General features: G+C 50.5%; 11 protein-coding genes across 16 annotated transcripts; all 11 read right to left on the reverse strand.

The window, feature by feature from the left end:
* Positions 1-857: 857 nt before the first annotated feature.
* ABB37_09099 (hypothetical protein) lies at positions 858-1,535 on the reverse strand (the record flags this gene model as incomplete). Its single annotated transcript, XM_015808379.1, has 1 exon — positions 858-1,535. The coding sequence occupies exon 1, from the start codon at positions 1,470-1,472 to the stop codon at positions 858-860; it is 615 nt and encodes a 204-aa protein (XP_015652832.1). The 5' UTR covers positions 1,473-1,535.
* Positions 1,536-3,416: 1,881 nt separating this feature from the next.
* Positions 3,417-4,386, reverse strand: ABB37_09100 (hypothetical protein; the record flags this gene model as incomplete). 2 transcript variants are annotated; one of them, XM_015808381.1, is made up of 1 exon in its annotated part: positions 3,417-4,386. In XM_015808381.1, the coding sequence occupies exon 1, from the start codon at positions 4,005-4,007 to the stop codon at positions 3,417-3,419; it is 591 nt and encodes a 196-aa protein (XP_015652834.1). In that variant the 5' UTR covers positions 4,008-4,386. The 2 variants fall into 2 exon arrangements, with proteins under 2 accessions (XP_015652834.1, XP_015652833.1); XM_015808380.1 differs by having other exon boundaries at positions 3,417-4,331.
* Positions 4,387-6,338: 1,952 nt separating this feature from the next.
* Positions 6,339-7,110, reverse strand: ABB37_09101 (hypothetical protein; the record flags this gene model as incomplete). 2 transcript variants are annotated; one of them, XM_015808383.1, is made up of 1 exon in its annotated part: positions 6,339-7,110. In XM_015808383.1, the coding sequence occupies exon 1, from the start codon at positions 6,903-6,905 to the stop codon at positions 6,339-6,341; it is 567 nt and encodes a 188-aa protein (XP_015652836.1). In that variant the 5' UTR covers positions 6,906-7,110. The 2 variants fall into 2 exon arrangements, with proteins under 2 accessions (XP_015652836.1, XP_015652835.1); XM_015808382.1 differs by having other exon boundaries at positions 6,339-7,043.
* A 1,173-nt stretch (positions 7,111-8,283) lies between these two features.
* ABB37_09102 (hypothetical protein) lies at positions 8,284-8,948 on the reverse strand (the record flags this gene model as incomplete). The annotated part of the gene is made up of 1 exon (XM_015808384.1): positions 8,284-8,948. Exon 1 carries the CDS (start codon positions 8,833-8,835, stop codon positions 8,284-8,286), a length of 552 nt encoding a protein of 183 aa, XP_015652837.1. The 5' UTR covers positions 8,836-8,948.
* Positions 8,949-9,932: 984 nt separating this feature from the next.
* On the reverse strand, positions 9,933-10,600 carry ABB37_09103 (hypothetical protein; the record flags this gene model as incomplete). The annotated part of the gene is made up of 1 exon (XM_015808385.1): positions 9,933-10,600. Exon 1 carries the CDS (start codon positions 10,557-10,559, stop codon positions 9,933-9,935), a length of 627 nt encoding a protein of 208 aa, XP_015652838.1. The 5' UTR covers positions 10,560-10,600.
* Positions 10,601-12,609: 2,009 nt separating this feature from the next.
* On the reverse strand, positions 12,610-13,400 carry ABB37_09104 (hypothetical protein; the record flags this gene model as incomplete). The annotated part of the gene is made up of 1 exon (XM_015808386.1): positions 12,610-13,400. Exon 1 carries the CDS (start codon positions 13,117-13,119, stop codon positions 12,610-12,612), a length of 510 nt encoding a protein of 169 aa, XP_015652839.1. The 5' UTR covers positions 13,120-13,400.
* A 320-nt stretch (positions 13,401-13,720) lies between these two features.
* Positions 13,721-15,366, reverse strand: ABB37_09105 (hypothetical protein). Its single transcript, XM_015808387.1, has one exon. The coding sequence runs from the start codon at positions 15,281-15,283 to the stop codon at positions 14,807-14,809; it is 477 nt and encodes a 158-aa protein (XP_015652840.1). The 5' UTR covers positions 15,284-15,366; the 3' UTR covers positions 13,721-14,806.
* Positions 15,367-16,980: 1,614 nt separating this feature from the next.
* Positions 16,981-18,244, reverse strand: ABB37_09106 (hypothetical protein; the record flags this gene model as incomplete). Of its 2 annotated transcripts, none has more annotated exons than XM_015808389.1 (1): positions 16,981-18,244. In XM_015808389.1, the coding sequence occupies exon 1, from the start codon at positions 17,401-17,403 to the stop codon at positions 16,981-16,983; it is 423 nt and encodes a 140-aa protein (XP_015652842.1). In that variant the 5' UTR covers positions 17,404-18,244. The 2 variants fall into 2 exon arrangements, with proteins under 2 accessions (XP_015652842.1, XP_015652841.1); XM_015808388.1 differs by having other exon boundaries at positions 16,981-17,602.
* Positions 18,245-20,010: 1,766 nt separating this feature from the next.
* On the reverse strand, positions 20,011-20,842 carry ABB37_09107 (hypothetical protein; the record flags this gene model as incomplete). The annotated part of the gene is made up of 1 exon (XM_015808390.1): positions 20,011-20,842. Exon 1 carries the CDS (start codon positions 20,572-20,574, stop codon positions 20,011-20,013), a length of 564 nt encoding a protein of 187 aa, XP_015652843.1. The 5' UTR covers positions 20,575-20,842.
* Positions 20,843-23,168: 2,326 nt separating this feature from the next.
* Positions 23,169-23,807, reverse strand: ABB37_09108 (hypothetical protein; the record flags this gene model as incomplete). The annotated part of the gene is made up of 1 exon (XM_015808391.1): positions 23,169-23,807. Exon 1 carries the CDS (start codon positions 23,565-23,567, stop codon positions 23,169-23,171), a length of 399 nt encoding a protein of 132 aa, XP_015652844.1. The 5' UTR covers positions 23,568-23,807.
* Positions 23,808-24,722: 915 nt separating this feature from the next.
* Positions 24,723-25,714, reverse strand: ABB37_09109 (hypothetical protein; the record flags this gene model as incomplete). Of its 3 annotated transcripts, none has more annotated exons than XM_015808394.1 (1): positions 24,723-25,714. In XM_015808394.1, exon 1 carries the CDS (start codon positions 25,260-25,262, stop codon positions 24,723-24,725), a length of 540 nt encoding a protein of 179 aa, XP_015652847.1. In that variant the 5' UTR covers positions 25,263-25,714. The 3 variants fall into 3 exon arrangements, with proteins under 3 accessions (XP_015652847.1, XP_015652846.1, XP_015652845.1); XM_015808393.1 differs by having other exon boundaries at positions 24,723-25,678; XM_015808392.1 differs by having other exon boundaries at positions 24,723-25,636.
* Between the last annotated feature and the right edge of the window lie 976 nt (positions 25,715-26,690).

The raw sequence follows: 26,690 nt of genomic DNA on the forward strand, positions 1-26,690 counted from the left end.
ATATATATATATATATATATATATATATATATATATATAAGGTGTATAGCTAGGGGATGCTAGCGAGCGTGTCTGGTTCCGTGCAGCAATACCAACGGAGACAATTATGATGGTGGTGCTCGTAGCTTTGCTTTTGGACGTGCTCTCTTGCGGAGCTTTGCGAGGTCGGGCCCAGAACAAAAGCACGTGAGAGCTACCCTTCAAGGAAAAAAAGAAACGGCTCAACTTTGAAGATGTGCAAAGAAGAGTATTAATATAGTGTCTTTCATGCACGCTTCAAAAGACACGAGAAGGATCACCACGACTCGAGCATCGAGGCAGAAAAGGAAACATCGTGGTGCAACACAGAAACGGAGGAATCAATCAAACGCCTGAGAGAGCGCCTTTGGCAACGTTCGGTCGTACGAACACTTCGCAGCGAATTGATGCTGTTGCCGTCGCGGCGCACGACGAGGGCTTCTTTATGGCAGGCAAAACCTCAGGAGCAAATAAAAGCTGAAAAGGAAAGTAATGATGCAAATTAAGTAAGTAATGAGTCTGTAATAGATATTTTCTTTTAAAAGGGAAAAGGTGAAGTTTGTTACATACCTTTCCACGCTTATATATATATATATATAAGTATAAAAACAGAGGGAAAATAAAGCAAAAAAAAGATATTACGCGGGTTTTGCCACCCGAGTACATGCATTAGCCAAGAAGTCCTCTGATATGATTAGGAGGGAGTTCAACCAGCAAAACGAAAACAACAGGAAGAGGAAGAAAGAAGTACATTAGATCCTACAAAAAGAAAAAAGAAGAAGATGGTCAAATAGTACTACGCAACACAGCGACTCAGTGTCGGCGGGAATCTTTCCATGTTACGCAGAGATATAGGTTGCGGTGCCGTAAACGTCCGCGGCGTGCTTCTTCAACTGGAAGTACTGTGGATGGTGGTTCGCTGAGTGATACACCAGGAAACCACCCTTTTGGATGTCCTCTTGACATAACCAGCCCTTCTCCACGCTGCGTTCCCGTTTGTTCGCCACCACCTTAATGTGCTTCGCCGTCATCAGCAGAATCTTGTACTCCTCGTGCGAGGTGACGACAACGTTCGCCGTCGGGCCGACAGCACGCGGAAAGCGCTCGTAGAAGTCCGGTGTGGGAAGAGCGTGTGGGCGAGAGTGCTGTCGCGATGGCGAAGCTGCACTCGAGGGACTAGACTCCGTCACGGCCGTGTTCGATGCACCGCTGCGGGTACCGTCATCAACAGCGTCGCTACGAGTCGGTCTGCTGTCCCCCTGCTGTTCCTGTGTGTTGTCCGACGGGAACACGGGAGAGGTCTGTGCGCTTGGGGAGCCATTTCTGCTGTCGAGGACGGCGTCGGACTCCGTCTCGCTCGGCGTTGTCGTGGATAAGGCGTTGCGCAGCTTCGTTTTCATCACGTGCACCAACGACGCCGACTGACGCGGTGGAAGGGAGTCATCGATAGACATTTGAAGAGGTCAACGAAAGAAATTGAGTGCAAAAACAGTGTACTGCTTAGAATTAAAAATATCTAACGCGATGCGGTTTGATGTGTTGTTCGTGCAGCGGTGAGACGGTACAGAAAGCACGTTATACGTCAAAACAGAAGTGTTTGAGGACAAAGAGAAAGAAGATGAAGGCGGCATGTTGCACTTGGATGACATGAGGAGAATGCCGTAGAACCGTCGCTCTGTTCTCGCACTTGAAGTTGCAAAGACAGAGAACAACGACGCAGCGATGCCGGTAAAGCTTTATATTTTTCCGGCCGCTGGTGATGGATGCGACCAGCGCGGCAAAACCCTCACGGAATGCCCCTGCCGCATTCCGCGCCGCATCTCGTTTGCGCTGTTCTTCTCTGCTTCACAAGCAACGCAACGAAGCCAACGATGAGAGTCATGATGGGCTTTGAAAGCGAATGCGAATGCTTGAGGGAAAAAAAGAAAAGGAGCTACACCACAGCCACCCGCGGGAGCGGTTACCTATAAAACGAAGAGAACCCGATAAGACAAAAAAGGAGCAAGAGTTTCCTTGAAATAACAATAATAATAATAACTGGATCAGATGGAAAGTAGAGAGAGGGAGAGAACCACGAAAATGACCACCTCACTGCCGTTGCTTTCAGCGGGAACGGTGAAAGCGAGAACCGACACACACACACAGTATAAAACCACCACAAAACAGTAGTTGAAACAAACCTTTCTTCGCTGCATCAACGCAGCTCAACGAATCAAACGTGGTAGGAGTCTTTCACCAGGCAGACGGCAGACACCTTCAAAAATAAAAAACAAAACCTCTCACCACGAAGACGCAACATCACCGGCAAAGGAGCGTGACGCGGAAACGAATGGAAACGGACTACAGTGACCTTTTTAAAAACAGGAAAAACAGAAGGAAGAGCAAACCGTGCTTATAGGCTGTGTGAGAAGACAAGCTTCCTATAGTCCTATACAAGAACAAAAAAAAAAGAGAAGCAAACGAAGCGGATGATGAACGTACATCAAACGACTGCCACGCAACCCAATCCTTCGCGCACACACCCGCTAAGATCGTACACCTCTATCTTGTGGCAATCACTCGGTGACACACGCGCTTTAAAACCACAAAAATTCATGTTCACTGTCTTTCTCTCCCTCGTCAGACTTCACTGCTCGAGGAGTTTCGAATACGCAAACAAAGAAAAAGAAAAAGAAGAACACGACAAGGCGCACACGTTAATCGGTGTAGAGAAGCCACACACGCATTACAGAGAAATACATGCAACAAAGAAGATAAGAAGCACGAAATACATTTTTCTTCTGGTTTTGAAAACGAAGCGCGAATGACCGCTTCTTCTCGCTCGCGTTGCGAGCCTGCGCGTTCTCTTTGAAAACGCAGCATCAAACAGGCAAAGAAAAGAGAGAAAAATAAAGAAAAGACAAACAATAATTATCGTTCAACCGGATCAACGTACGGTGACGCCTCATCGCAGGTGTTCGAGAACATTGAAAGTGCGACCGAGTGCGCCAGAGAGGAAAAAAAAAAGGAACTATGTGAGAAAGAAAACAAGTACGATAATAATAATAATAATAATAATAATAATAATAATAATAATAGAGGGCTCAGAGGTGGAAGCACCCACCATATATTTACGAGTGTGAAGTGAAGAGGTTAGAAGAGGAGGGGAAGAAACACAAACAAATCAACAAGAGCAAACTCTTACACGAACCTCAAGGGCGCCAAAAAACAAGCCTCTTCCCCTCAAATACGGTTCTCTCCAAGCGCCGGTTACTTTCCCGCGAAGAAATTCTTAAGAGTTGAGTCTCCATAGTAGAGACTTGCAGAAATAAAATCCCGCTTAAAAAGAAAAGAAAGGGAAGACGAAAAAGAAAAGGGGGAAAAAGGTGGCTGTGTTTTACTGTAAAGAGAAATGTATATTATCGACGCCGGTAGGACGAGGTGCCGTACACGTTCACTTTCTTGTCGTGCAGAAGGAAGTAGCGCGGGGCGTCGTTGTCCGGCTCGTAGACAAAGAAACCGCCTCTCGCGATGTCCTCGCGGCTCAGTCGGTCCTTCGCGGCATTCCGTTCCTCCTTGCGCTCCACCACTCGAATGGGACGGGCGATCAGGCGGAAGTGTCCGAACTCCTCCGGTGAGGTGATGAGGACGTTCGCCAGCGGTCCGACAGCGCGGGGGAAGCGTTCGTAGAAGTTGGGTGTCGGCAATGCCTCGGGTGGCGGACCGACGCGTCGCTCGCGCCTCGATGGCGTCTCCGGCGCCCGCCCGAGCGTGACGACGCTGCTGCTGCGCGTCAACGCGTTAAGAGTCCTGGGGCTTCGCGTGGACGAGAGAGCGGGCGCGGTCGAAGAGGAGGGTACGGCGGTGGGGTAGTTGCTGGTGTTGCGGCGAGACGCCACACCGCTGCTTTTGTTGGTTGTACCTGTCGAGGACGTCGCCCCGCAGAACGTTTGTTTTATGGCGTGGACAAGTGTCTTCTGGCGACGAGGGGCGGCAGCCGGAGACGTCATGGAAAACCACGCGGAGACCGAAAGACGAGCACAACAGCGTTGCGTCGATGGAGGGAGCACGTACCAACGTGGATGCAGACAAACCGTGTCGCTTGATCGAACTCCGCTGCTTCCTTATCCGAAGAGGAGTTCGACTGTAAACGAATTGTGAAGGTACCTCTCTTTTCGCTGTCTTCACACAAGCGCGATTTCTGATAAGAAGGGTTGGAAATAGGTAGGGGATTGTGGAGAGATTGTTGGATGTTTGTGTGGTGCGCGTCGGTGAGTGGACAGTGGCCGGGAGACACACACAGCAAACGAACGGAAAGAGAGAGGAGGCTGTACTACGTTTGAGCGAGAAGCGGAAGTGGCGGCGAGAGAGCCATTTTAGCCGGTCCACTTGAAGGGGGAAAAATAGATGGAGAGTGAAGGAGAGAAAGAACTGCCCTTCATCGCATGGAAGTCGTGAGATGTTGGCTTCGTGGTCTCTTGCAGGACGCCCCCCGGCACCGTTGTGCCCTTCATTTTGTGTGTGTGTGTGTGTGCTCGAAGCCATTTTTGGTGCAAGTGCTGCTCCTGGCTTCATTGCGGCCCTCATTGCCGCCGCCTTGGCTCCATGCGGCCCTCTCCCAAACGAGACACCCGTGTGCTCATCAAGCGCCTCGCAGCATCCAACCTTCAGCGTCCGTTGTTCAGTGCCCGATTTCTTCTATATAGAGCGACAATAATAGCAAGTACGCGAACACGACATTCCACATTCATCACGGCGTGTCGTACGATGCGTTTTCGGTACACCTTTTGAGGGGGCAGAACTAAACTAGCAAACAAAGAAAGCACTGTCTAAAGAAAGAAGCGTATGGGGCATCACTGAGAGGAACGTTCTTCGCTTCAATGTCGCGAAGTCCAGACTCAACAGCGGTCGTGGAATCAAAAAAGAAATTGAAAGAAAAACATTTTTTTAAAGAAAAAAAAAGAAGAGGAGGAAGGAGTGGAAACCACAAATAATACTGTAAAACAGAGAATGAGAGAGTCTTGAAGAAAAGAACGTGTCTCACGCACCGCAGGAAACATGTTGATGATCGTAGAAAGTGTAAACTCACTTCAGGACTATCGCAACCTCGGGCAACGCTCTGAGCACCTTTCCACGCACGCACAACGGAGAAGAGAACACTCATCGCGGATGCAGAGCGGAAGAGTTATGTAAAAAAAAAAGGAAATGCGAGGTGTCTGGAACTGTCTGCAGCAATACGCATACGAGATAGTGTCTAGTGTTCACATCAGCATAGTACATACGCTGCAGAAAGATTAGACCAGGCGCCATTCCAATTCAGTAATAGAAAAGGAAAAAAATGATTTTCATTAAACAGCATAAATAAATAAACTGAAACAAATGAATGAAGCCACTGAGCACACGCCCACTTCGCGTACAGGAAAGAGAGCCGCCGCCCAGAAAGAAGCGTTCCCACTTCGCTTTAGCTTTTATTGTCAGCACAGTCAAGGCAGGAAGGCGTTCTGGAGGGGCATTTCCTGGCAAGAAGGGATGACTTCTTAAAGGAACACGGAGAGGAAAACGATCAAATAGGTGAAATAAATATTTAGTTGCAATGCGGTTGACAGGGGCTGATGAGCTCGCCGTGTGACAACGCATCCTACCGCCGCAGCGACACCAACGAAGGCGCTTGTGTGCTTGTGCGTGTGTGCTACATAGAGAGGCAAAGCGCAAGAAGAAAAACACATCAGGTGATACTTTCGCTTTACCTCTTCCCATACATCAAAGCCATACACACATCGCGCACGCACATAACGAGCTAACGACGAGTATCCGCCGGTGTGTGGGCACCGGGAAAAAGCGCAAACCGTTGACAAGGCGGTAGCCGCATCGAGCCCCTCTCAGAAGTAATAATAAAAAGAAGAGCCAATAAGCCGGGGTTTGATTTGGCCAGGAGTGGAAACAACTGAAAATCAAATTTGCTTCCTTATCGAGAAATCACAGAAAGACACCTGGTGAGAAACCTGATCTGGTATTCATATGATGCAGCTTCGCAGGGAGGTCCGTTCTGCAGTTTTGGAGAGTGAGCCACGAAGAAAGAGGGGAGGAAGGAAAAACACACGTGCTCGCACCCTCCGAGTTCACACGGCGACACACGTGGCTCCACCATACCCCAAGGAAACGCGAAACGAAAGAAAACGAATCGCAGCGGAGTGAGAGAGAGAAGATGACCGAAAAAAGAAGAGGAAGAGGAAGCGGAAGCAGAAACGCTGCTGCGCCTCCATCCCACCCTCCTTGTTTTGACATCTCCTCGCCGTCAACACGCTGTCATCCATCCTGTCTTTCTCTCTTCTTGTCTTTCCTTAGCTCGAGCCACAGTTCACCGGGTAGGTGCAGCGCAGCGACATGCTGTCGGCACACGGTGAGCTGCACGCAGAGGAGCAGTCGTTCTCGTCTTCTTCCGAGCACGCATCGCAGGAGCAGCTCTCCGTAAAGACCGAGGGCTCCTCCTTCAGCATGCACGGCACACGCGCAGCGGGACGAGGGAGATACGCCGCACGGCCGTAGACCTCATCATCGGAGTCGGTGATGCTGTAGTACAGCGGCGCCTCCTCAGACCCCGCCAGTGTCACCTTCACACACCCACCCTCCGCCTCGGCAGCTGCCTGCGAGACGCGGCGGCCCACAAGCTTCCACAGATACGCCTCTTCCGCATCCACAACCTCCACGTTGCCCACCGCCCCCACCTCCTCGGGGAACAGCTCGAAGTAGTTGTAGCACGGGTCGGCGTGGGGATACGTGGCGGCAGAGGAGGTGCTGCCCGTCGTCGTCGTTGCCGAGGCGGGCATCGCCGCTTCCACAGGTGCGGAAGCGCGGTGTTCGCGGTGGTGGCGGCGAAAGATGGAGGCAGTGCGGATATGAGAAAGCATTTTCGAAATTCCTGTTCTTTTTCCTTTGTTGAGACTGGGTACTCCGTCAAATCCCACTCAGGCACGCACACAAGACAAGGTGATGCACAGAGGAGAAAAAACAAAACCCTGCTGTTCAGTAGAAAACGGCTTTGGTGCTAGAATTTGAGTTTGTTAGCGTTGATTGCAGTGAAGTTTCACTCGACGTATTTTGTTCTCGTTAATCTGTCGCAGCAGCAGAAGTCGAAGAATGCACAGAAACCGCAGCGAGCGCCGGTACGTACGGAAGCGTGAGACGATTTGAAAGAGAGACGCAGCAGAGTGAGAGGGGGAGAGAAAGGCAAGGGAAAGAAAGGCAAGGGAAAGAAAAGGTACGCCAAGAGTCGCTAGTCGTTAAAAACGAAACGACGCGTAGTGAGTTCACCTCTAAAATCATAAATGAAAAGAAGGAGCTCGTATGCCTCGTCTGAATGTCAAAGCAACTGTCCATCGTGAGAAGGCAGCTTTGCGGAGTGGACCGCACTGAACCAAAGTTGATCTTCACGGTCCATACTCTCATCCTCGAGAGGAGAACTTCTAAATAAGCCTCCAGTGTTGGCTCACCTTCAGCAAAAAAGGTAATGATGATTATTGCTCCTCCTGAGGTCAACAAAAACTTCATTTCTGTTTGCCTCACCCTTGACGACTCGCTAAGGGAAGCGGAAAGAAGAAAAAGGGGAAAAAACAAGCGACTAAGGTGGCGTCCCGGTCCCTCCATAAAAGCATTTTTATTAAACACAGTGAGAAAAAGATCCGCAAGGAATCACGCAAAGCGTGTCGCATGCAGAAGAACACCTCTGGCGAATGGGAGCAGGAACCAGGCTATATTTGCGGTGTTGCGATATATATATATATATATATATTTACTTTTCCTCAAGGTTCGTACTGCGATTTTGATCCGCAGTGCATTTGCTTTAGATATATGAAAAAGAAACGAAGGATGCAGCATCTCGTTCATTCCAACACGGGGAAGAGGGAGGAAAGACAAGGAGACGAAGAGAGGGTGGTTGCTGTTTAGCAAACGCAGTAGAGATAAAATAATAATAATAATATATCAAAGGAGTAGAGCGAAGAAAGAAAGCACTGAAGTATGGGTATAACTGCTTTAAGGAGAAAGCAAGAAGGAATGAATACGTTCAACGGTGTCAGCGGGGAGAAGAATAAAGCGTAGTATAATATATATATAAGCGCTGACATCGCTGCCGCAGTTAGAAACAGATGAAAAAAAGATGAAGCACGGCTCACTTGTTCGACACTGCGGTTGAAGCAAGGGGAGAAGGAGACCAGCACTTCGATGAATAAACGATATATATATGTATAGCTCGTACTACGACATGCCCTCGCCGTCATTTACACGACACTAGGCACACCGTAAAAAGATGCTGTGGTAGCGTAAGGGCAACTTCGAAGGGAAGTCGGGGCCTTCGGCCTCGTCCATGTCCTCGGTGTGGCCATCACAGCTGGTGTCGCCGTCAGAGCTGTGCGTAGGCTCCGCCCACGTCGTTCCTTCGGATTTACCCGCGAGGGAGACATATGCTGCCCGGCCGTACACTTCATCGTCCGTGTCCGTGAGACAGCAGTAATGTGGCTTTGTAGAGGACTTACCTTTCTTTGTGTGGGGCGGTGCAAAGACGATGCACCCACCTCGCTTCGCCGCCTCCTTCGCCCCCACGGGGCGGGCCACCAGCAGCCACGGTTCGAGCTCCTCGGGTTTCGTCAGCACCACATTGCCCAGCGAGCCGACCTTCGCAGGCGCTCCCTTGTCAGCAGCGTGATATGGCACAGCACAAGGGAGCGACTGCATCTCCGCAGCACGAGGTGGTCCCAGAACGACCAAGGCCGGCTGTTCCGCGATGCAACTCCGCGGTACCAATGGACCGTGAGTAGCCAACGTGATGTACATGTCCATCATGGTGTCAAGAGAGGGGAAGGAGAAGGAGACTCTGCAGTGAGAGGGGTGAGGGAGATAAAGAGGAGCGTTACTTTAGATTTTTACTTTAATTTCAAGGAGCACGCACGGTGTTCTGAAAAGCGTAAAAAGCCATTTTTTTTATTTTAAAAGGTTGAATACCAACAACGAAAATCCAAGAAGAAGACGAGTGGAGAGAAGGTGGAGCGGGAGGTTTGGATTGAACGCGCATCTGCGATGGTTGCGACACTCTTTTGGCGCGAGTCGACGCTTCCCTTGGCAGCAACGCGTGCGCACGGAACGATGAGCGTAGGAGGGAAAAGATGTACCCGAAGAGGCACAGGAGTTCGACACACTGGCACCCTCCTGCGTTCTGTTGTGAGGAGGAAGAAGGAGCAGACGTCCCAGCATTACTCACGAACAGCGCCATACTTGAGGCACAGAAGCTCGTCAGTGGTTAGCACTTCTGTCAGAGAAAATGTCGTTCTTTCGTGTAGATATATATTTCCAAATTGGACCCGTGTATTATTTCCATTTTCACAAAGTTTACGCTGTTTATCAACGCATAGAGAGAGAGAAGTTTGCAAAATAAAAAAGTGGATGGTGGAGGGGGGGGGGGATGGAAGCCGACCTAATTTGCCTCGACAATATACATGGGATGTCAGCAAAGCTGTACGAGTCCGCTGCCACTTAGATCAAGAACAAAGAAAGTAACAATGGTAGAAGTCCTCAGCACCAACAACAGCAAAGAAGAGAAAAAAAAACCATCAACGCAAATCGTGCCGGAACTTCACAAGTAGGCGTAGACACATGTAAGATATAAAAATGCAACAAATTGGCACCGACTCACGCACCCTGCGTCGGTCACATTAGCTTAGATATAGCGAGGAGAAACGGAATTACTGAAAATAATAAAAGAACGTGAGGCACCGCTTCACACGACACTCTTCTTTACGCACTACGCACAACGAGAGCCGTCGAGGAGCAGGCGGCAGGAAAAACATAAGTGTATTAAACAAACCCCAGAAGGCGAATCACACCCTGGAAAGTAGAGCCGACAGGTGAAGGGATGCGCAGCCGGCGATCTCGCATAACTCCAGTCATGCGGACGAACTCTCGTCATGAGCGCCTGCGCACTGCTTTCCGAGTACATCACCTTTCTTTTTTCTCCAAAGGTGTTTGGGTGTCGAATAAGCAGCGGCACGAATCGGAGCTGAGTGGTGCGGTGACGTCGCTACGCAGTGGTCATCCTCCCCTTCCTCTGTGCAGGCGTTACTGTTGGAGCTATTCCTGGACTCTAAGTGGCACGTCGGCGACTCCGGCAGCTTCAACACCATCTCATCGAGTCTCGGAAGATACGCGGCTCGACCGTCCGCCTCATCTGTATATTGGAGGCAAAAGTACTGCAATGCGGTGGAAGAATTCGCCTTTGCTATGCCGGAGGGGGCGGACACGATGCAGCCGCCACGCTTCTCTGCGTGTTCACGAGGCACCGGACGAGTCACGAGCAGCCATGGCCGCAGTTCCTCCTCGTCCGTGATGACCGTATTGGCGGTGGGAGCAGCACGACGGGAGAGGTATTCATAGGAAGCAGGGCAGGGCAAAGCCTCCGGTAAAGACTCGTCATCGTATAGCATCTGACTCGATTCATCCGTCTCACGAGGTCGTCCGCCGTTTCTTAACCGATTTCGGAGCGAAGAAAGCGCGGAGAAGGTGCTCGTAGGCATTGGTGCTGTCGCGGTGAAATTAAGAGAATTATATGGTTTACTTTCGTGCGTCCAGCGCAGAGGAGAGCAGAAGAAGCAACGCTCGTGGATGGAAAAGTTGGAGAGAGAGAGAGAGAAATGTGTGTGTGTGTGTGTGTGTGCCGACTTCACGCACGGTGTCGTTTACTCGGTAAAGCCATACGCCTTCGCAGCAAGCGCACATGAAGGCAAGGTCGACCATCGATGTGAACCTCAATGTCCGTCACACAAAGACGTCTCGTCCGTGGCAACGAGGGGTGCTAGGAGGCCCAGCTGACGATCGCGTCAGTATCACATCTTCACAGCAATAGTTCAATACTCGTATATACCGTAGAAACACAAAAACCCACAAAACCAGTAAAACAGGCAAACAATAGAAACGAAAGGGTGTGAAACACACAGACAAAACAACGCAGACAGCCACCACTTTTTGAGCGGGAGGTCGAGAGGTGAGAAGCAACGGCTAAAGTTCTGCTCGACGCTTGCGGTCTTACGTGTGTTCTCCGTGCTCTCACGATTCCTTGTTGTCATGCCGGGCATCCAAATGGCACTTGCATCTCTCGGTGTGGGCGGTCTTCGCGCCAGATCTGCATGAGTCACCGTGATGCAACGAGTCTACAACGGCGTCACAGAATGTTTTTGTTTGGAAAAGAAGAAAAATAGAAATGATATTTAATACAAAAAATACAACGAGTCCACAAAGCATAGAAGTCGCCCAATGAAGCCCGGCAAAGATAGCAAGGTCCTTGCGGAGGCATTGCGGTCGAGGAGTGGTGCACTGGTCAAACATGTGTGGCATTAAAAACAAGAGAGCAGAATAATGACGCAACGGAGGAAGTCGTGTTGATGCGCTCTGTCGCGCTCGCGACACACCGAAAGAGCGACTAATGGCGTACGCTCCATGAAAAATGAAGGAAGAGGTGAACGGAACACATCTACATTCAGAAGAGTGATTCAGTTATCTTTCGAGTTGCACTGAAAAAAGAGAAGATGAAAACAGACGCTGAAAGCATCGGTGAATTTCAAATAAAAAACGGCAACAGCGAAAAGAGAAGAGAAGAGAAGGAGGAGAGCTGTGAGGACATCACCGCCATTCGATACAAATAAAAACACAAGGAAAGGAGAAAACAATGCGCGTGACACGTGCGCGTGACGTCAGAAATTCTCGTTTCAATTGTTGCCGGCCTTTTGATGTTTGTTTTTTTGTCAGAGACAGAAAACACAAGAAAGTGCTCAGCATTGATTGTAACCGAACCCCATGGGTAATTGTACCAGTGGGGGTTGAGCTGCACGGTGCGAAGGAGGTGAGCGCACTCAGCCTTGCATGCCGCTCGAATTCGATGACCACCGTCCAGAAACAACAAGAAAGAAAAGATGAGGCAACACACGACGGCAAAGTCGACCAGCGCGTTCTACGGAGCATGCCATGCACCGCATCAGTGAAATAAAAATAATAATAGTAATAAGACAGAAACACTAAAACAAGTCAACGCTTAAAAAAAAAAAGGAATCGAGGGCGGCCGTCATACATCGCCTCCGCACACCCATCAATGTAAGGAGTCGCGTGTGGGTACGGCACTTCTACTAAAAAAAGCCCCACCAGAAAACAAAAACAAATTTCCAAGAAAGAGAAAGGGAGAGAGGGAGGGAAGGAAAGAGAGAGGGAGGGAGAGAGGCTTAGAGCTGAAGTTCAACGTATTTCCACACGAAGTAAGCGAGAAATTCATGGAGTACTTTACAGGCAGCGCACGAGTTAAGAAGCCAAATGCCTAAAAGAACGAAACAGCTGTTTAACAGAGAAGAAAAAGGTTAGAAATCACACGCAGACTGTGGGTGTGAAAGGAAACGGCTTTTGACGGAAAAGACAAGAAACAAAAACAATTATAGGGACTTGGAAAAGTAAAGTAGAGGCAGCTACACGGAGGACATAGCGCTACGATGACGCACACAACGGTATTCCTGTTATGGTGTTAACGAGCGTGCGTGGTGTCGTCCTCCCCGTACACAACAGCACGCATGTGTACAGCACGATTCAACACAAATCGCCGGAGAGCGTCGTTTCATCGCTGTCCTCCGCCGTTAACGCGTTATGATTGCTGGAGCTGTTCTCCGAGCTGCACAGCGTTGCATCTGGGCTCTTCACAGTTATGTCATCGAGTCGCGGAAGATACGCGGCTCGACCGTACACCTCATCATCGGGGTCTGTGAGACAAAAGAACTGCAATGCGGTGGAGGAGTTCGTTTTGGTTCCGTGGGAGGGTGCAAAGACAATGCAGCCGCCACGGGTTTCTGCGTGTTCACGGGGCACCGGACGAGCCACGAGCAGCCACGGCCGCAGCTCCTCCTCGTCGGTGATGATTACGTTGCCCAAGGCTCCAACCCTATTTGGATAGCGTTCGTAGAAGTCCACACAGGGTAATGCGTTGGGGAGTGCAACTCTCGCACTGCCCTGTCGAGTGGAGGAGACAGCGTGCACAACCGAGTTCCTCTGCACCGCGAGTCTTCCGTACCGGTAGAGAGACGCGTGGGTATCGAAGTGCATTGTGGAGACTAGGAAGGAAAGGAAGAAAAGAAATTAGCCGAGGGAAAGCAACAAACTATCTTCTGTGTAAATCACGTTCAACTTTCTTTGTTGGGGAAAACCAATTTTTTCGTTGGAGCACTCAAAAGCATCCAAAGAGTGTGAAGTAGATCGCCCTTGCTGGGTAGCGCACCGTGTGGATGTCGCGGTAGTGGAGGAGGAAAGAGCCGTTTTATTCGATACCCAGGTCAGTGCGTTGATGTCACAGTCGTGTGTGTTTGTATGTCGGGGGGCGTGTGTCCTGGAACGCGCGAACGGGTACATCCAAAAGAGCCACAACAGTGAAAGAAGGAGAGAAAAGAAGTATGTGGGCAACGATGAAGGAGAGCTGCACGAGGAGCACACCCTTGTCAAAGAGACGGCTATTCTCCTTACTGGCGCTACACTCCGACACAACAGAATCCAAAACAAAAGTAGAGGGGGCAGTGAACGGCGTGCCACCTTTCCAAGGCTAACAAGCAACACCTAGGCTGCCCCTCCCGTGCTTCCTCGTACGTAGTCCCAAGCACAAGAAGTTCTGCCGCGAGCATGTTTCCCACGTGTGACTTCGATTGAATACGTTGTTTGTTTGAAGAACAGCGTTGACTCGTTAAAAACAAAAAGGAGGAAGAGAAAAAACACGGACTTCAACGAGGGGTGAAAAGCGCAATTATTTGATGTCCTTTCATCGACTCGGCGAGAAGGAAAAAAAGCGGTGTACATGAGCGTTGAGACAACACACCGAAAGCCGTGTCAGTCCGGTTAAACCCCAAACCCCAAATGTAGCGACCATTCTATCTTCATCCAAGTCAGGTCAACGGTTACTACGAAACAGCACACACAAAAAAGAAACAATAGAAAAGGAGATCACCACAGAGAGAGAGAGAGGCACCGAAGGTGGTGGGCACACAATCACACCTTTTACTACACCTCCGCGGGATACATGATGGTGACACACTCGCACAGATGGTGCACGCGGCGGCGGCGAATAGGGAGTGCTGTCGAGTGAGAAGAAGGCAGATCAGACTTCAAAAAGGCATGATGAAAGAGAGAAATATATAAATGAAAAGAAAGCCTTTTTCTTGGAAAAGAAAATCATCTGACAACGCCCGCAGGCACGAGCCTGCTTCTACCGATGAGAGAAGAGATGAGAAGGGGGTCGGCTATATCGTGTGAGAGAGAGCGGAACGGAAGAGACAATCAAAAACAAGAAAAAACAAATACATGAAATATAACGCCAGCGACTACATGTGCGAAAGAGACATATGTTGTGCGTTCCTCGACGGTGTTGAAGAGAATGGGCAGTTTCATTTAAACTGGAGATGAGGTGAGATGCACGGCGTTGGTGCGGATCACACAGACAGACAGACAGAAAGAAGAGAAGCACATGCGCTTCACACGTGTCAAGAGAAAAATACAAGAGAAAGAGAGAGACGCCGTCGAAAAGGTAAAAACTAAAAGTTGAAAGTTGTGGTTGTGGCAGAAAGACAGAAGGAGCAGCAGCGAAAGAAACGGTGGAAAGTATTTATTGTTTTGACGGCGCCTTAGAGAAGGGAATGAAGGGAAAATGGTTGGCATCGCGGAAATACTCGGAGACATCAATGAAAGACTGTAATGAAAAGAATGCAGCGTAGTAAGAAACAACCCCAGCAGGGTGCCGCCGAGGAGTTCAACTACCGTTTGAACTCTGCTGTTGTGGAGCTTCACGGGGCACGGCGTTCGCCACCTCCGCACGGTCTGTAATGGCGGAGACGGACTCGGAAAAGTAGGCCGCTCGGCCATACACGGTATCATCCGTTGCCGTGATGCAGTAGTACCGCGGCGCACCGGTAGAGGCAGCCGCCTCTGACCTTGACGTTGCCGGTTGGAAGATAACACAGCCGCCGTTCTTCTCCGCCTCCTCACGCGAGCTCGGCCGGCAGTACCGCACCCACTCTCGCAACTCCGTCTCGTCACGGAGGAGGATGTTGCCCCAGACATCCGCGCCCTGGGGGAAGCGGGCGTCAAAGTGGTGACAGGGCAGCGCCTCTGGGAGAGATGCGACGGTGAAGGTGCCCCGCGCCGCGTCCTGCAGCTCTCTCGCCCGCTCGCTCCGCTCCTGCGTGTTGCGTCGTGTGGAGTAGCGATAGAGGGCGGCCACGTGCATTGCTCTTGTTTTACAGTAGGAGAGCCAAATGCTCAAATGCAATCTATCGAAGAATATGTACACCTCCCGCTGCGCATTGATCCTTTCGCGGAGAAGGGCACCGCGCACCGCCACCGCACGAGTTCCACAAAAGAGAGGAAAGAGAAAGGGAAAAGCAACAGTGGAACTTGAGAGAGAAAAGCTGTGTCCACTGCGTGTTGTCCACACCGCTAATCTCCGTGCAGGCGCAGACGAAAACACAAGCAAACATCATAAAAAGAGACACAAATTTCAAGAGTGAAGGCATGAGCGGGGCGTGCAGCCTCGGGATCCCCGCGCATTGCTGCCTCAACTGCGCCAGCTTGCGGTGGAGCACTGTCGCCAATCCCCATTTTCTTTCAGCCTTCTTCACGCTGCGAAGCACTAGTACTTCTTTGTTGCTGCCGTTGTGGCAACGTGCCCGAAGTCGTCACCGGAGAGAGAGAGAAGCGAATCATCCTTTTCTGGTACGTAGAGGTGGTGGCGTCGCGCAACGGACGCCTGCAACAAACGAACGCACAGAGGAAAGAAAAGCGCAGGACGGGCGGATCGTTGTGTCCTTCTTCACCGTTGTGACCGAGGGCCTTTGCAGCGCTCGATAAGACGTTTGCAAACGGAAGGCCTCGGCACTGACTCCTCCTGCGTCGGGAAGACAAAGACCACAAAGCCAAGAAAAAGGGAGTACAAAGGAGCTCCGTGCCTCAAAGGCCCACGAATACAGAAAGGGCAAACAGAGAGCCTTCTTCCCTCGGTCGCATTGATACGCAGGATGCACAGCGACGTCTACGAAAAGAGAGAGGAAAAACAAATCGTGCACGTGCATAGGAATACCTGCATATATATCTAGAAGCGCGAAGCAGTAATATGAGTGAAAACCTTTGTGCTTGAAGTAGAAGAGAGAAGAGGCGCGCGAGATACAACACATTCCGCCCCTCCGCAGCATCGTCCTTGTAACGCACACAGCGAAAGGAACTTAAAGAAAAAAGCAGAAACGAAAAACAATTAAAGAGGCGGGCCGTGGAAAGAGTTGCGCAGCACGCGTATACAACAGATGTGTGCTGCACCGCCCCTTTCGACGGTGCCTTGTACGCACAGAACAGGGAAAAAGCGAAACAGCTAGAAGGTACTCACCTGTAGGAGGGAAACGAGATTGAAATAAAACCTTGTGTGCATGCTGCAGTTCGTACTACAGTAATTAAAAAACAGAAAAGAACGCAAAGGGCACTGCTTTCACCTGTCGAGTACAAGGGAGACGGACTTCATACGCGCGTGTGTGGGCTCCAGCGACGGAAAGAAGGGGTGAAATAAATCAACCGGAAGAGATTGCAGTTCTCTCCTCAGCGGAGAAGAACACACACACACACACGTCCCAAAGGGCAGCGACAACCGGGGGAAGAAAAGAAAAGAAAGGTGGAGAGCCCAAAGGACAGCAGAGGAGAGCGAAATCAATTGGCGTGCACACACGCGCTCATTAATTCTTTTCATGCCGCGTGCGCTCCGTAGTGTTCAACGCCAGCTGCGTTCCTCCCCTTCCTGCCTCCTTCATCGTCACCGTACGCAGGAGTTGCTGCGGCACGGTGTTACGCGTCGATTGCGCTTCTTCGAACGCACCGTCTCTGTCCTCCTCTGTGTACGCGTTGGAGCAGCTGCGAATGCCATGACAAGAGCCATGGCGGCGACTACGGCTTCTCTTCATGCGTTCCACAAGGGCGGGGCAGGTACACAGCGCGGCCGTACACCTCATCGTCGGTGTCCATGATGCAGAAGTACCGCGGCTTCGCAGACGATGAGGAGGAGGAATTCTGTGAGGTGCCCGCCGGGGGGACGTACATGATGCACCCTCCCTTCGTCTCCGCCTCCTTCTGCGACACGGGACGTGCCACCAGCAACCACCTCGCGAAGTCCTCTGCCTCCGTCACGGCAACGACGCCCATCGGCACCGTCACGTCTGCGAACGCCTTTGCGGTGACGTTGCACGGAAGCGCCGGCGGCGGTCGACGAGCGCGGTGGCCCCGGGAAGAGTAACGAGCGATGCGCAGCCGAGTCATCTCCAGCGCAATCTTTCTACGCTCCTGCGGGGTCATTGCAGTGGCAGCGAACATGATTACGCGGCTACGATGGGGCGCGTACACGTGCGTTTCGTTTCTCTTTGGAGGGGTAGAGGGTCTTTTGACGGAGATGGCAGTGAAAGTGAATGGTGTGTGTGTTGGCGAGTGAGGAGGATGCATATCACGTAGATGAAAAGCGTAAAGAAGAAGAACGCACCTGCACTGCGCGCGTTGCTCTCCTCGGATGGACGACTGAAAAGTACAGGTTCGACGTCGACATTTACGTGGTAGGGTTTCATGAAGGAACCATACAAGACAAACAAGGAGAAGCAGGGGATGAAGAGGAGAGTGTGCCGGAGACGGCAGTGCAAGGGAAACAACAAACCACGAAAAAAAAGAAAAGCCAACCTTGACATTCAAGGGTCTGCATGCAGAGACAGCAGTTTTACGCACCCGCCTTTGCTCTCCGCCTCCTCGGCGGGAACCGGACGCGCCACCAGCAACCATTCCTGCAGCTCTTCGCTACAACTCATCACCACGTTGCCCAGCGGCCCCGCATCCTCGAGGGAGAAGGTCATAACGGTTGTGACAGAGAAGTGCCGCAGGGAACCGCCGTAGTACTCAACATCGTTGCTGACGATTGGGGGGGGGGGGGAAGCGGAGGGTTCCGTAGTGGAAGCGGCACTTGTGGTGCTCCTCCGAGTTATCTCCATCATGGCGGTGTCTCATTTTGAAAGAGCCGTAGAAGAAGTAAAGTGAAGTGTGCTCTGGCTCTATAGTAGCTGGGTATTACGTTTCGTGGTTGATGTAGCACATGAAAGCAGTCCGTTCCCGTGGGGGTTAAGTGCCCTGATTGGAGTCCGAGCCGCATGCAGCGAGGCAGCAGCAAGATAACTACCGCAGTGTGTCACAAGTAGTGGAGATAGAGGGAAAGGGAGAGGAAGAAGGTTTACAGAAAAACAAAGAAGTCGGAAAGGAGTCGCCGGCGTTACCGAATGCGCACCAGCTCCACAACCTTTGTTGCCGCTCGTCGACGTACCGGTATTAAATCTGTGAAGACCTGCACCGCTGGAAGTAGGCCTGGACAGCAGAATGCAACCCAAGCTGTGCGACTCTTCTATTTGCAGTCCGCGTGCTCAGGTCGATCAAACGGAGCGCAGAGGCTTTGCTGGTGCGCCACCGTAAAGCTCTTCATTTTTCTTTTCCGCGAAAATGAGCCGTAAGAGAAGCGCAGAGAAAAAGAAAGCGTTCAACGGAACTTCCAGACGCAACAGGACGAATTTATGAGGCGCTTTGCGGAAATGAAAAAATAAAGGAGCGGAAAGAAGAAGAGAAGATTTATTTTTATTTTTTAACAAGGCAAAGGCGACGGCGCACTGTTCACGTGCGTGGTCGATTTCATTTCTAAATAGCACCGCATGAATCCTATAAGAAAGAAGCTTAAATCATGTACAAAGGAAGATAGAAAAATAAACACTTATCGTCACAGAGCAGCGGTGTCAATAAGGACAGGGAAAGAAAATAAAATAAAATAAAAGAAAAGAAGGGGGAACCTCATGACGACTGACCACAGGATCCATTCATGATCCTTTCTCGGCGCTGTCGTTGTTCGGCACGGAGGTGATCTACGGCATATTTCAATCGCTCGAGCGCAAAGCGAATGCAATCGCCGACCTGACGCAAAGATGCGCAGCAGCGGTGAAAAAACCAACAATAAAGGGAGTCAACAGGGGAAAGTGAAAACAAAAGTCGGCGGGCTCGAACTGCTCTCGGCGGTGTATTGCAGAGTGATAGAAATGATGAGAGCGAACACGATAACTTCGATTCAATAAAGATGGAAAAACCACACTCAAGTTAAAAGGAAAAGGAATCAGAAGCACCGTTTGACTTGCCAACAAAACAGATAGTAAAAATAATACTAGTAAGATATAAGTACAGGCATCGTCAAGGAGAGAAGAGAAAGAAAAAACACTGACGTTTGCTTAAGCTGCGTTCACGACAGTACGGAGGAAAAATAAATATAAAGAGGGCTCATGTATGCAGAGCAGACCACCGAATGGTACTTCGAAAGGGAAAGTAAAGGGGCTGTAAACACCGGTCACCACAGGCAAGCACGCACAGCGAGACGAGAGAGACTCCTCCGCACCCCCGTCCATTAGTCGCATACAAGCCTTTTACTTCACGTTACGGATGGTGCAAAAAGAAAAGAAAAGGAAGAAATAGGGTCCGGCAAATGTCCTTTCAGCTCCTGGATTCCGTGGCAGATGCGCTATCCACCATCTCCATGTACCGCCGTTGCTCAGCGGGTGCGCTTCTGCACCGCATTCAGTTTCCGCGTCCATCTGCCTGTTTGATTGCCCGACGAACAAACGAGCGTGCCATGTTCAGAGTATTCATTATACTGAGACTTGACACACACACACACACACACAACCAACAACGTGCGAAGACTCAAAGAAGATACATATGTATTTAAAACAATTAAAGAGATGTTTAGAAAAATAGTCTTGTTTTCTTTTGTCCGCGACAAACGAGCGTTTGACTGCCCGTCTGTCCTCCGAACAAACACGGTGAAGCGAAGTAGTCGAAGGCAACCGAATGCCCTGCCTCAACAGCGATGAATCACAGCGAAGGAAGAAAAGAAGGGGAAACACAACTCGATCAGTTCTCCGTCGGCACCGAAGTCCCCAGCAGGCACACCGAAGGGGGACTCTCGCCCACGTCAAACAGCTCACTGGTGCGCATTGACGCATCTGTGCAGCCCGCGTCCGAGGTGTCCCAGCACTCCCTAGTGGAAACCATAGATTCCTCATTTCTGTCTGCGGCGCTCTTCTCACACCGCGGGATGTACTGCGCGCGTCCGTACACGACGTCATCGGGGTCGGTGATGCAGAAGTACTGCGGCTCTGGTGGGGACTCGGTGGGGTCTGCATGCAGCGACAGCAGTTTTACGCACCCGCCTTTGCTCTCCGCCTCCTCGGCGGGAACCGGACGCGCCACCAGCAACCATTCCTGCAGCTCTTCGCTACAACTCATCACCACGTTGCCCAGCGGCCCCGCATCCTCGGGGAACAGGTCATAATAGCTTTCACAAGGAAGCGCCGCAGGAGACCGCTGTAATACGCTGGAGCGCTGTTGCTGGCGATTAGATGCAGAGGATGGCGCATTCGAAGCGGCACTCGTGCCGCTCCTCATATTACCGCCCAGGTTGTAGTACCACCACATGGCTTTAACGGACCAAAACAAGGGGAAAAAGAATTCACCACAGTTTGTGGATTTTTTGCACTGATAAACGAAGTAAACTAGAGACAATAAGCACACCTCTTTTTTCTTTAAAACTGCACTTCGCTGGGTGCGTAAAAGGTCGATAACGCAGAGCAGTCAGTAAATGTTGTGATTAAGAAAAAGAGAAAGGTCTTTTTTTTGAAGGTTCGTCTTCCAACACCGGTAGAGGTATGGCGGATCGATGGAAGACGACGCAGACGTGTGTGCCTGAGCGAAACGCACGTGACCGTGGACGATGAAGTGCGCGCGCCGTCAACAAACAGAATCAGAACAGACAGAGAGGAGATAACACGAGGGAAAGAAAGCAGAGGGAAGGAAAGCACGACAGTGATGAACCGCATTGCAGAGAAGCGAATTCTGCTTTGAAAGAGGCGCGGTTGTACATGTCAACGAACGCTCGTGGATGCGTTTCGTTAGAACTCGAAGAAATTGATGAAGGACTCCAGTGGAAGGGGAAACCCACGCGACGGCAAGAACCGGCACGGACCAGCAAGATGCGATGAGTGGACATAAACGCCTGCACGCCCATCATGCTCCACCACAGGCGATGTTCGAGAGGTCCGATCATTCGCCTCACCTCACCGTTTTTTGCTCTTGACTCCGCGAGGAGCTTTTCATCACCGTATCCAACAACATAAAGAGTCAAACGAGGCCTTCCCATAATAGCAGGAATTAAACCAAGACAAGAGAAGAGAGCAAGAAAAAAAAAAGCGAAGATACGAAAATGGCGAACGTCAAAAGAAAAGGAAAAAACCCAGCAGAGATGCGGTGCAGTTCGTTGTCCGCAGCGTCAGCCGCAGCAACTTCCGTATTCATCAACCACTCACATCAAAGCACCCATCACCACTCTTATAGACGGATTCGGCGATCTTCGGAGGGAAGAAAGAAAAATGCTAGCGTGCCTCCTGCGAGCGGGGCGACGAGAAATAAAATGCTATGAGTGACGCCGCCTTGTTAACATTCAGTGCTGTTACTTTACTGCATATTCAATGACTGATCAGAGGCTTCTGCACACCGTTAAACAACGCCTTTTTCTTGCCTTTCAGCACACTGTACGTCGTGCAATGTACGGTGAGAGTTGTAGAAGTGCCGTCTGTTTCATTGAACAGATACTTAAATATAGAAGGCAAGTAACCTAGAAGAAAACAGATTGAATCGTACGGAAGGAAGAACAAAGAAAAAAAAAGGCACTCCGAGAAACAAAAGCTTTGGGAAATATGTGGTAGCAAATAGAAACAGGGAGAAAACACACGATTGCGCACGATACATCGGTGTCTCATGCACAACAACAAGAGAGGCGGTAGCCTGTTGTGAGAGAGCGGATCAGGAAAAAAAGAAGGCCAGCAGCCTGATACGAGTACTCCATACTGCTCTCGAGAGGTCTTCATTTACCTCATAAAAGCAAGACAAAGGAAAGAGAGAAGGGAAAGAGTACGAAAACAAACAATTGCTACTAGTGAAAGCCACTCATTCACTCCCGCTGAGTCAACAGCGGTATTAAAAGAAATTGTAAAAAAGAGAAAAGTTCGGCAGTGTTACTATCCACACAAGTCTCTCGAGAATAAAAAAAGGCATACTTTTAAAATTCAGATACTTCTACGAGACAGAGTTAGCCCCTCAAAACAAACAAAAAGAAAAACTGAAAACACAGGACCCAAAGAACGACAATAGTTCCGTTATCGTTCCGTTTAAGCGGTCCAGCTGAAAACTGTGAGAAATGCCGCCTTCATCAGCTTTTCAAACACTCTTGTCAGTATGCACAGGCCAGCAAAGATGATATAAAAGAAAAAAGAAAAGGCAACAGCAAAAAAACGACTCGTGTTGTCTCGCCTCCCCCGCTGCCGATAAGGTGGTTGTGCTGCGATGGACAAATCACGAGAGTTTGGCGTTTAATAAATAAATAAGAAAGAAAGAAGCGACGATGCGGCGGCTCTTTCTTTGGCCCCACGGTGTAACCTCCTTTCGAAGTCTCACCGTTTAGGAATGCGTTTCGCTGCGTCGCACTGCAGATCTTTTGCATCGTGCGAACACCGTCGCCTCGGAATGGATGGCCAGGAAACAGCATCAGTTGCTTGGATAAAGATGAAATGAGGATATATATATATGCATATACAGATAAAACAAACGGGGTGACCAAAAATGGAAAGGCAGAAAATAAAGGTCGGGAGGAACCATTCAAAATGGCGATGTTGCTTAGAAAACGGTAAAAGAGGGAAGAGAGGGAGGGAGTCAACGAGGTGAGATTGTAAAGGACACCGTAGAAGCAATAGAGGAGGTACAGCGCGCTTTTCATTCTGCCCACTACAAAATCGGCTGTAAAACACACAAAAATAGGTACGAAACCGGTGTATCAGAAACGCTTGAGAAAAAGGAGGTGTTCATCGAATGCAGTAGCCTTTGATGACTTCTTCCCTCTTCAGCGAAGCTGCAGTTCTCACTCAGGCCTAACACGCGTTACACGTCAACGAGAGCTCTCCACAAAGAGAATCGGCAGCAAGGTCTGTCGGGTGAGCACAGCGCGCCCTCACACGAGCTTACCCTGGCGGCGCGGACACGACAGACCCACACGACGGACGCTGCTGGTACGTCGATCGGCCAAAGACGTCATCGTCGGAGTTGCGGAAGTGGAAGTACTGCACCGGGTGCTTTGGGTCGCCGGTGACGTACGCCATGCAGCCTCCGTCCAGCTGCACGGCCTCCTCCTCCTCTGACACCGGCGTTGCCACCAGCGCCCACATCTGCGCTTCCTCTCTGCACTTGATGACGACGGTGCCCGTCGGGCCTGCATCTTCGGGGTAAATGCCGTAGTAGTTCGTGCAGGGCAGGGCTTTGGGAAGATGCGCGTACTGCGATGCCGTGAGTCGCGGGATGAAGGAATGGCGACGGTTGGAACTCCTTTGGTGGTGGTGGTGGCCTCGGTGGAACAGTGGCATGAGTGTGCAATCAATAATATTTTTAGCAATACAGCGAACTCGCCTATTCAGGGCTGCACGAACGCAGGAGAGGGCGGTGAAGGACACCAAGCGTACCGACAGGAGAGGTGGATTAGGAGTGTAGTGTGTAGTGAATTGGCTGCCAAACGACAATTGAATCAAACAACTGCGAAGACAGGTTTTTGCGACATTACACGGATAAGAACGGCGAAAACAAAAATGAGAAGGTGGTTCTTCTTCTGTGAGGAGAAAGAGAGCGTGCAGGTGGAGTGTTTTGTGCCAATGGTTGTTCCGTAGGAGGGAAAAGAGAAAAACAAAGAATAGTTTTGCGGAAGACTCGCGCTGGTCAGGCAGAGTGGTTCGCCGTAAAGGATAACAAACGGCGAGTAGAAAAGCCACCTTTGACCGTCCATTGTGGGTGTTTTGTTTCTGTGTGTATGAGAATGGCCGCCACACACGATGGTAGCTGTGAGCAGGCACTCTACGCACTTCGCGGCCTTCGCTGCAGGCACTTTACCTTTGAAGTCGGCGCCACGCAGTTTTTCTGTTTTCCCCATCTGCTGAACATCATCATCTATCCACCGAGAGAACCAACGCGGATGAAGTGTGCCGAACAGGCCTCGCATCCATACTGGCTTCTTCCGCTACGGTGCGTACAACTTCAATTTGGCAGGACGTCCATGAGAAACAGTTTGACACAAAATAACCCACGCGGTGGAGAGATCTTCCACCGCGTATTTACAGAGAAAGAATCGAACTGACTGCGTACCCCCCGCTCACACACACATTGATATAGATGTAAGAGGAAAGCACCAAACAATTGAAAAAGAGGGAGTTTAATAGTTAGGAAAAGCAGATCTTTTGAACAGCATGGAGGATAGCGGCGCAATAGTCATAAGAGCCAAAGGAAACGGGAAGCAAAATAAATAAATAATAGGGCTGACCCAGCTGTGTTCCACACAGACGCCCGGGGGCGGCTTCGTGGAAGGAAAACGAATGGAAAAGGGCGACATGCTTCAACGTGTGAATAACAGAGCATCTACGCGCAGCGACGCAGGCGACTACTTCTCTGCACTTTACAGGTTCGACGGTCCGCAACGCCAGCCACGCAACGTCACGCACACTTCTCAGGACGCAGGTGATGCTTGCCGTGCTTCACACAGCACACGTCTGGACTTCCGTCAACGCTTCATCGGACAGAGCGCCGTACGACGTGCCCACGTCCACGTGCTTCGCCGTGGGAAACTGCATCGCCGCAACGTAGTCGCTCGTCACCGGCGACCCGGGCAGCAGCGGCGGCACCAGCATTCTCTGATACGACGCACTGCCGTAAATCTCTTCCGCATCCTGCGCAAACTCGTAGTACTGCGGGTCCACCTCACCGCTGTCGTCGACGTACTGCAGACAACCGCCTTTCGCTACGGCGTCGGCGGCAGAGATGGGCGTCGCCACCAGCCGCCACACGCGCATGTCCTCGCTGTCATGAATCACGACGTGGCCGAGCGGGCCGGCGTCTTCGGGGAAGAGCTCGTAGTAGTTGTAGCACGGGATTGCTGCAGGGAGGTGACGCGGTGCGGTGGTCGTCGGGGTGGCGAGAACAGCGGTGGTGACAGTGGAAGAGCGGGCAGTGGAGGACGCAGCTCTCGTGCCGTTCCTCGACCGTATTGAGCGGCGCCACAAGTGGAAGCGTCCCATGTTTGAAGCGCAACAACCGCAGAAATGAAGAGGGCAGCTGCTTTGTAAGTTACGTGCTTCCAAAAACAGAGGCGGTGAATAGAGCAGGAACAACACAGTCGGTGTGCGAAAACCGCTTTTGCGATGAAAAATGGAAGTTGAAATATTGCTGAGACGGACTTACTCACTTGTGCTGTCGATTCTCATTTTAAACTTATATATATGGTTTTTTAATTTGGGATTGATGGCTTGATTGCCTTAGAGAGCAGTGAGCGAGTTCGCAACCTTCAATTCTCCTGGTGCGAATCAATTGAAGCAACAATGAACAGTCGAGCGAAAGGGAGGGGTGGGAAGTCCACTGCTCGCCACAGCATACCTTTTACGGTGCTGTTATCTTGTGTGTATCGGATGAGAGAAGCACAGTAAAGAGGTGTTGCTTTAAAAGAGACGAGAGTGAGCGGGTTGGCACACTCTAAAAAAAAAAAATATATATAGCGAGAGAATAGAAGACGGTGAGATAATAATAAAAGAGAAATAACCAAAAAGAAACGTCCATGGCAGGCACATAGCAGGCGCATCGTTCCTGAACAATCAGGCGGGTACTTCGGCAGGACAGCGTCTGGTATTGCATCCAGTGACACACATGGTATGCGCCGCATCATCCAGTGCTCTTCAGTGGCAATGAAGCGCTGGCAGTGGAGCAGGAAAGTAGCGTTTTTCGACTCTTCCCACCACGATAGAAAGGTGAGTGCCATAACTTCCATTTTGTTTGTTTGCTGAGATGAGTTTCGCCTACCTGTGACGGTACCGCACGAAAGGAACCTTCGTTGATGCGTGGAGACCGCGGCACCTCCTCCATCTACTGATAGGTCGGAAGGGACAAGGAAAACAGAGAATGGCTGTAGGCGTAGTTTGAAACGAACAGTAAGTGTAAATCACACGGTGCTCCTCTCTTCGGGCTTTCCTCATTCCCATGAACTCTCAGAAACAAAAAGCGTAAGGAAATAAACAACCGCCTAAATCGAAGCCCTGTGGTGTTATTATTATTATTATTATTATTATTATTATTATTATTATTATTATTATTATTATCCTCTTTTCATAGGAGAGGACGGGCAGGTGATCGGGCACTGCACCTTCTCGCGGATGAAACGAGAGGAATCGGTGAAACAAGCAAACGAAAACACCGATGAAAAACGCTGGCCGGTCACACCTTCCAAACTGAATAGGAGAGAAGCTGCCAAGAACAAGAAACGGTGGACGAGAAAGAGAAAACGAGAGAGAGAGGAAGAGAACCAACACCAAAAGAGGGGAGCGCTCTTCCCACTTCACTGAGGAGCCGCCAACCCCTCGAGAGGGGCGTCCATCGCACCCAGCGGACCCTCCCTGCAAACCAAAGGTGACAGCTGCCAATTGCCTCACGGCGACATGAAAACTTCAAGGGCAGAC

This window comes from Leptomonas pyrrhocoris (genome assembly GCF_001293395.1).
Source record: "Leptomonas pyrrhocoris isolate H10 chromosome Unknown, whole genome shotgun sequence".
In the NCBI taxonomy this organism is placed as follows: Eukaryota; Euglenozoa; class Kinetoplastea; order Trypanosomatida; family Trypanosomatidae; genus Leptomonas; species Leptomonas pyrrhocoris.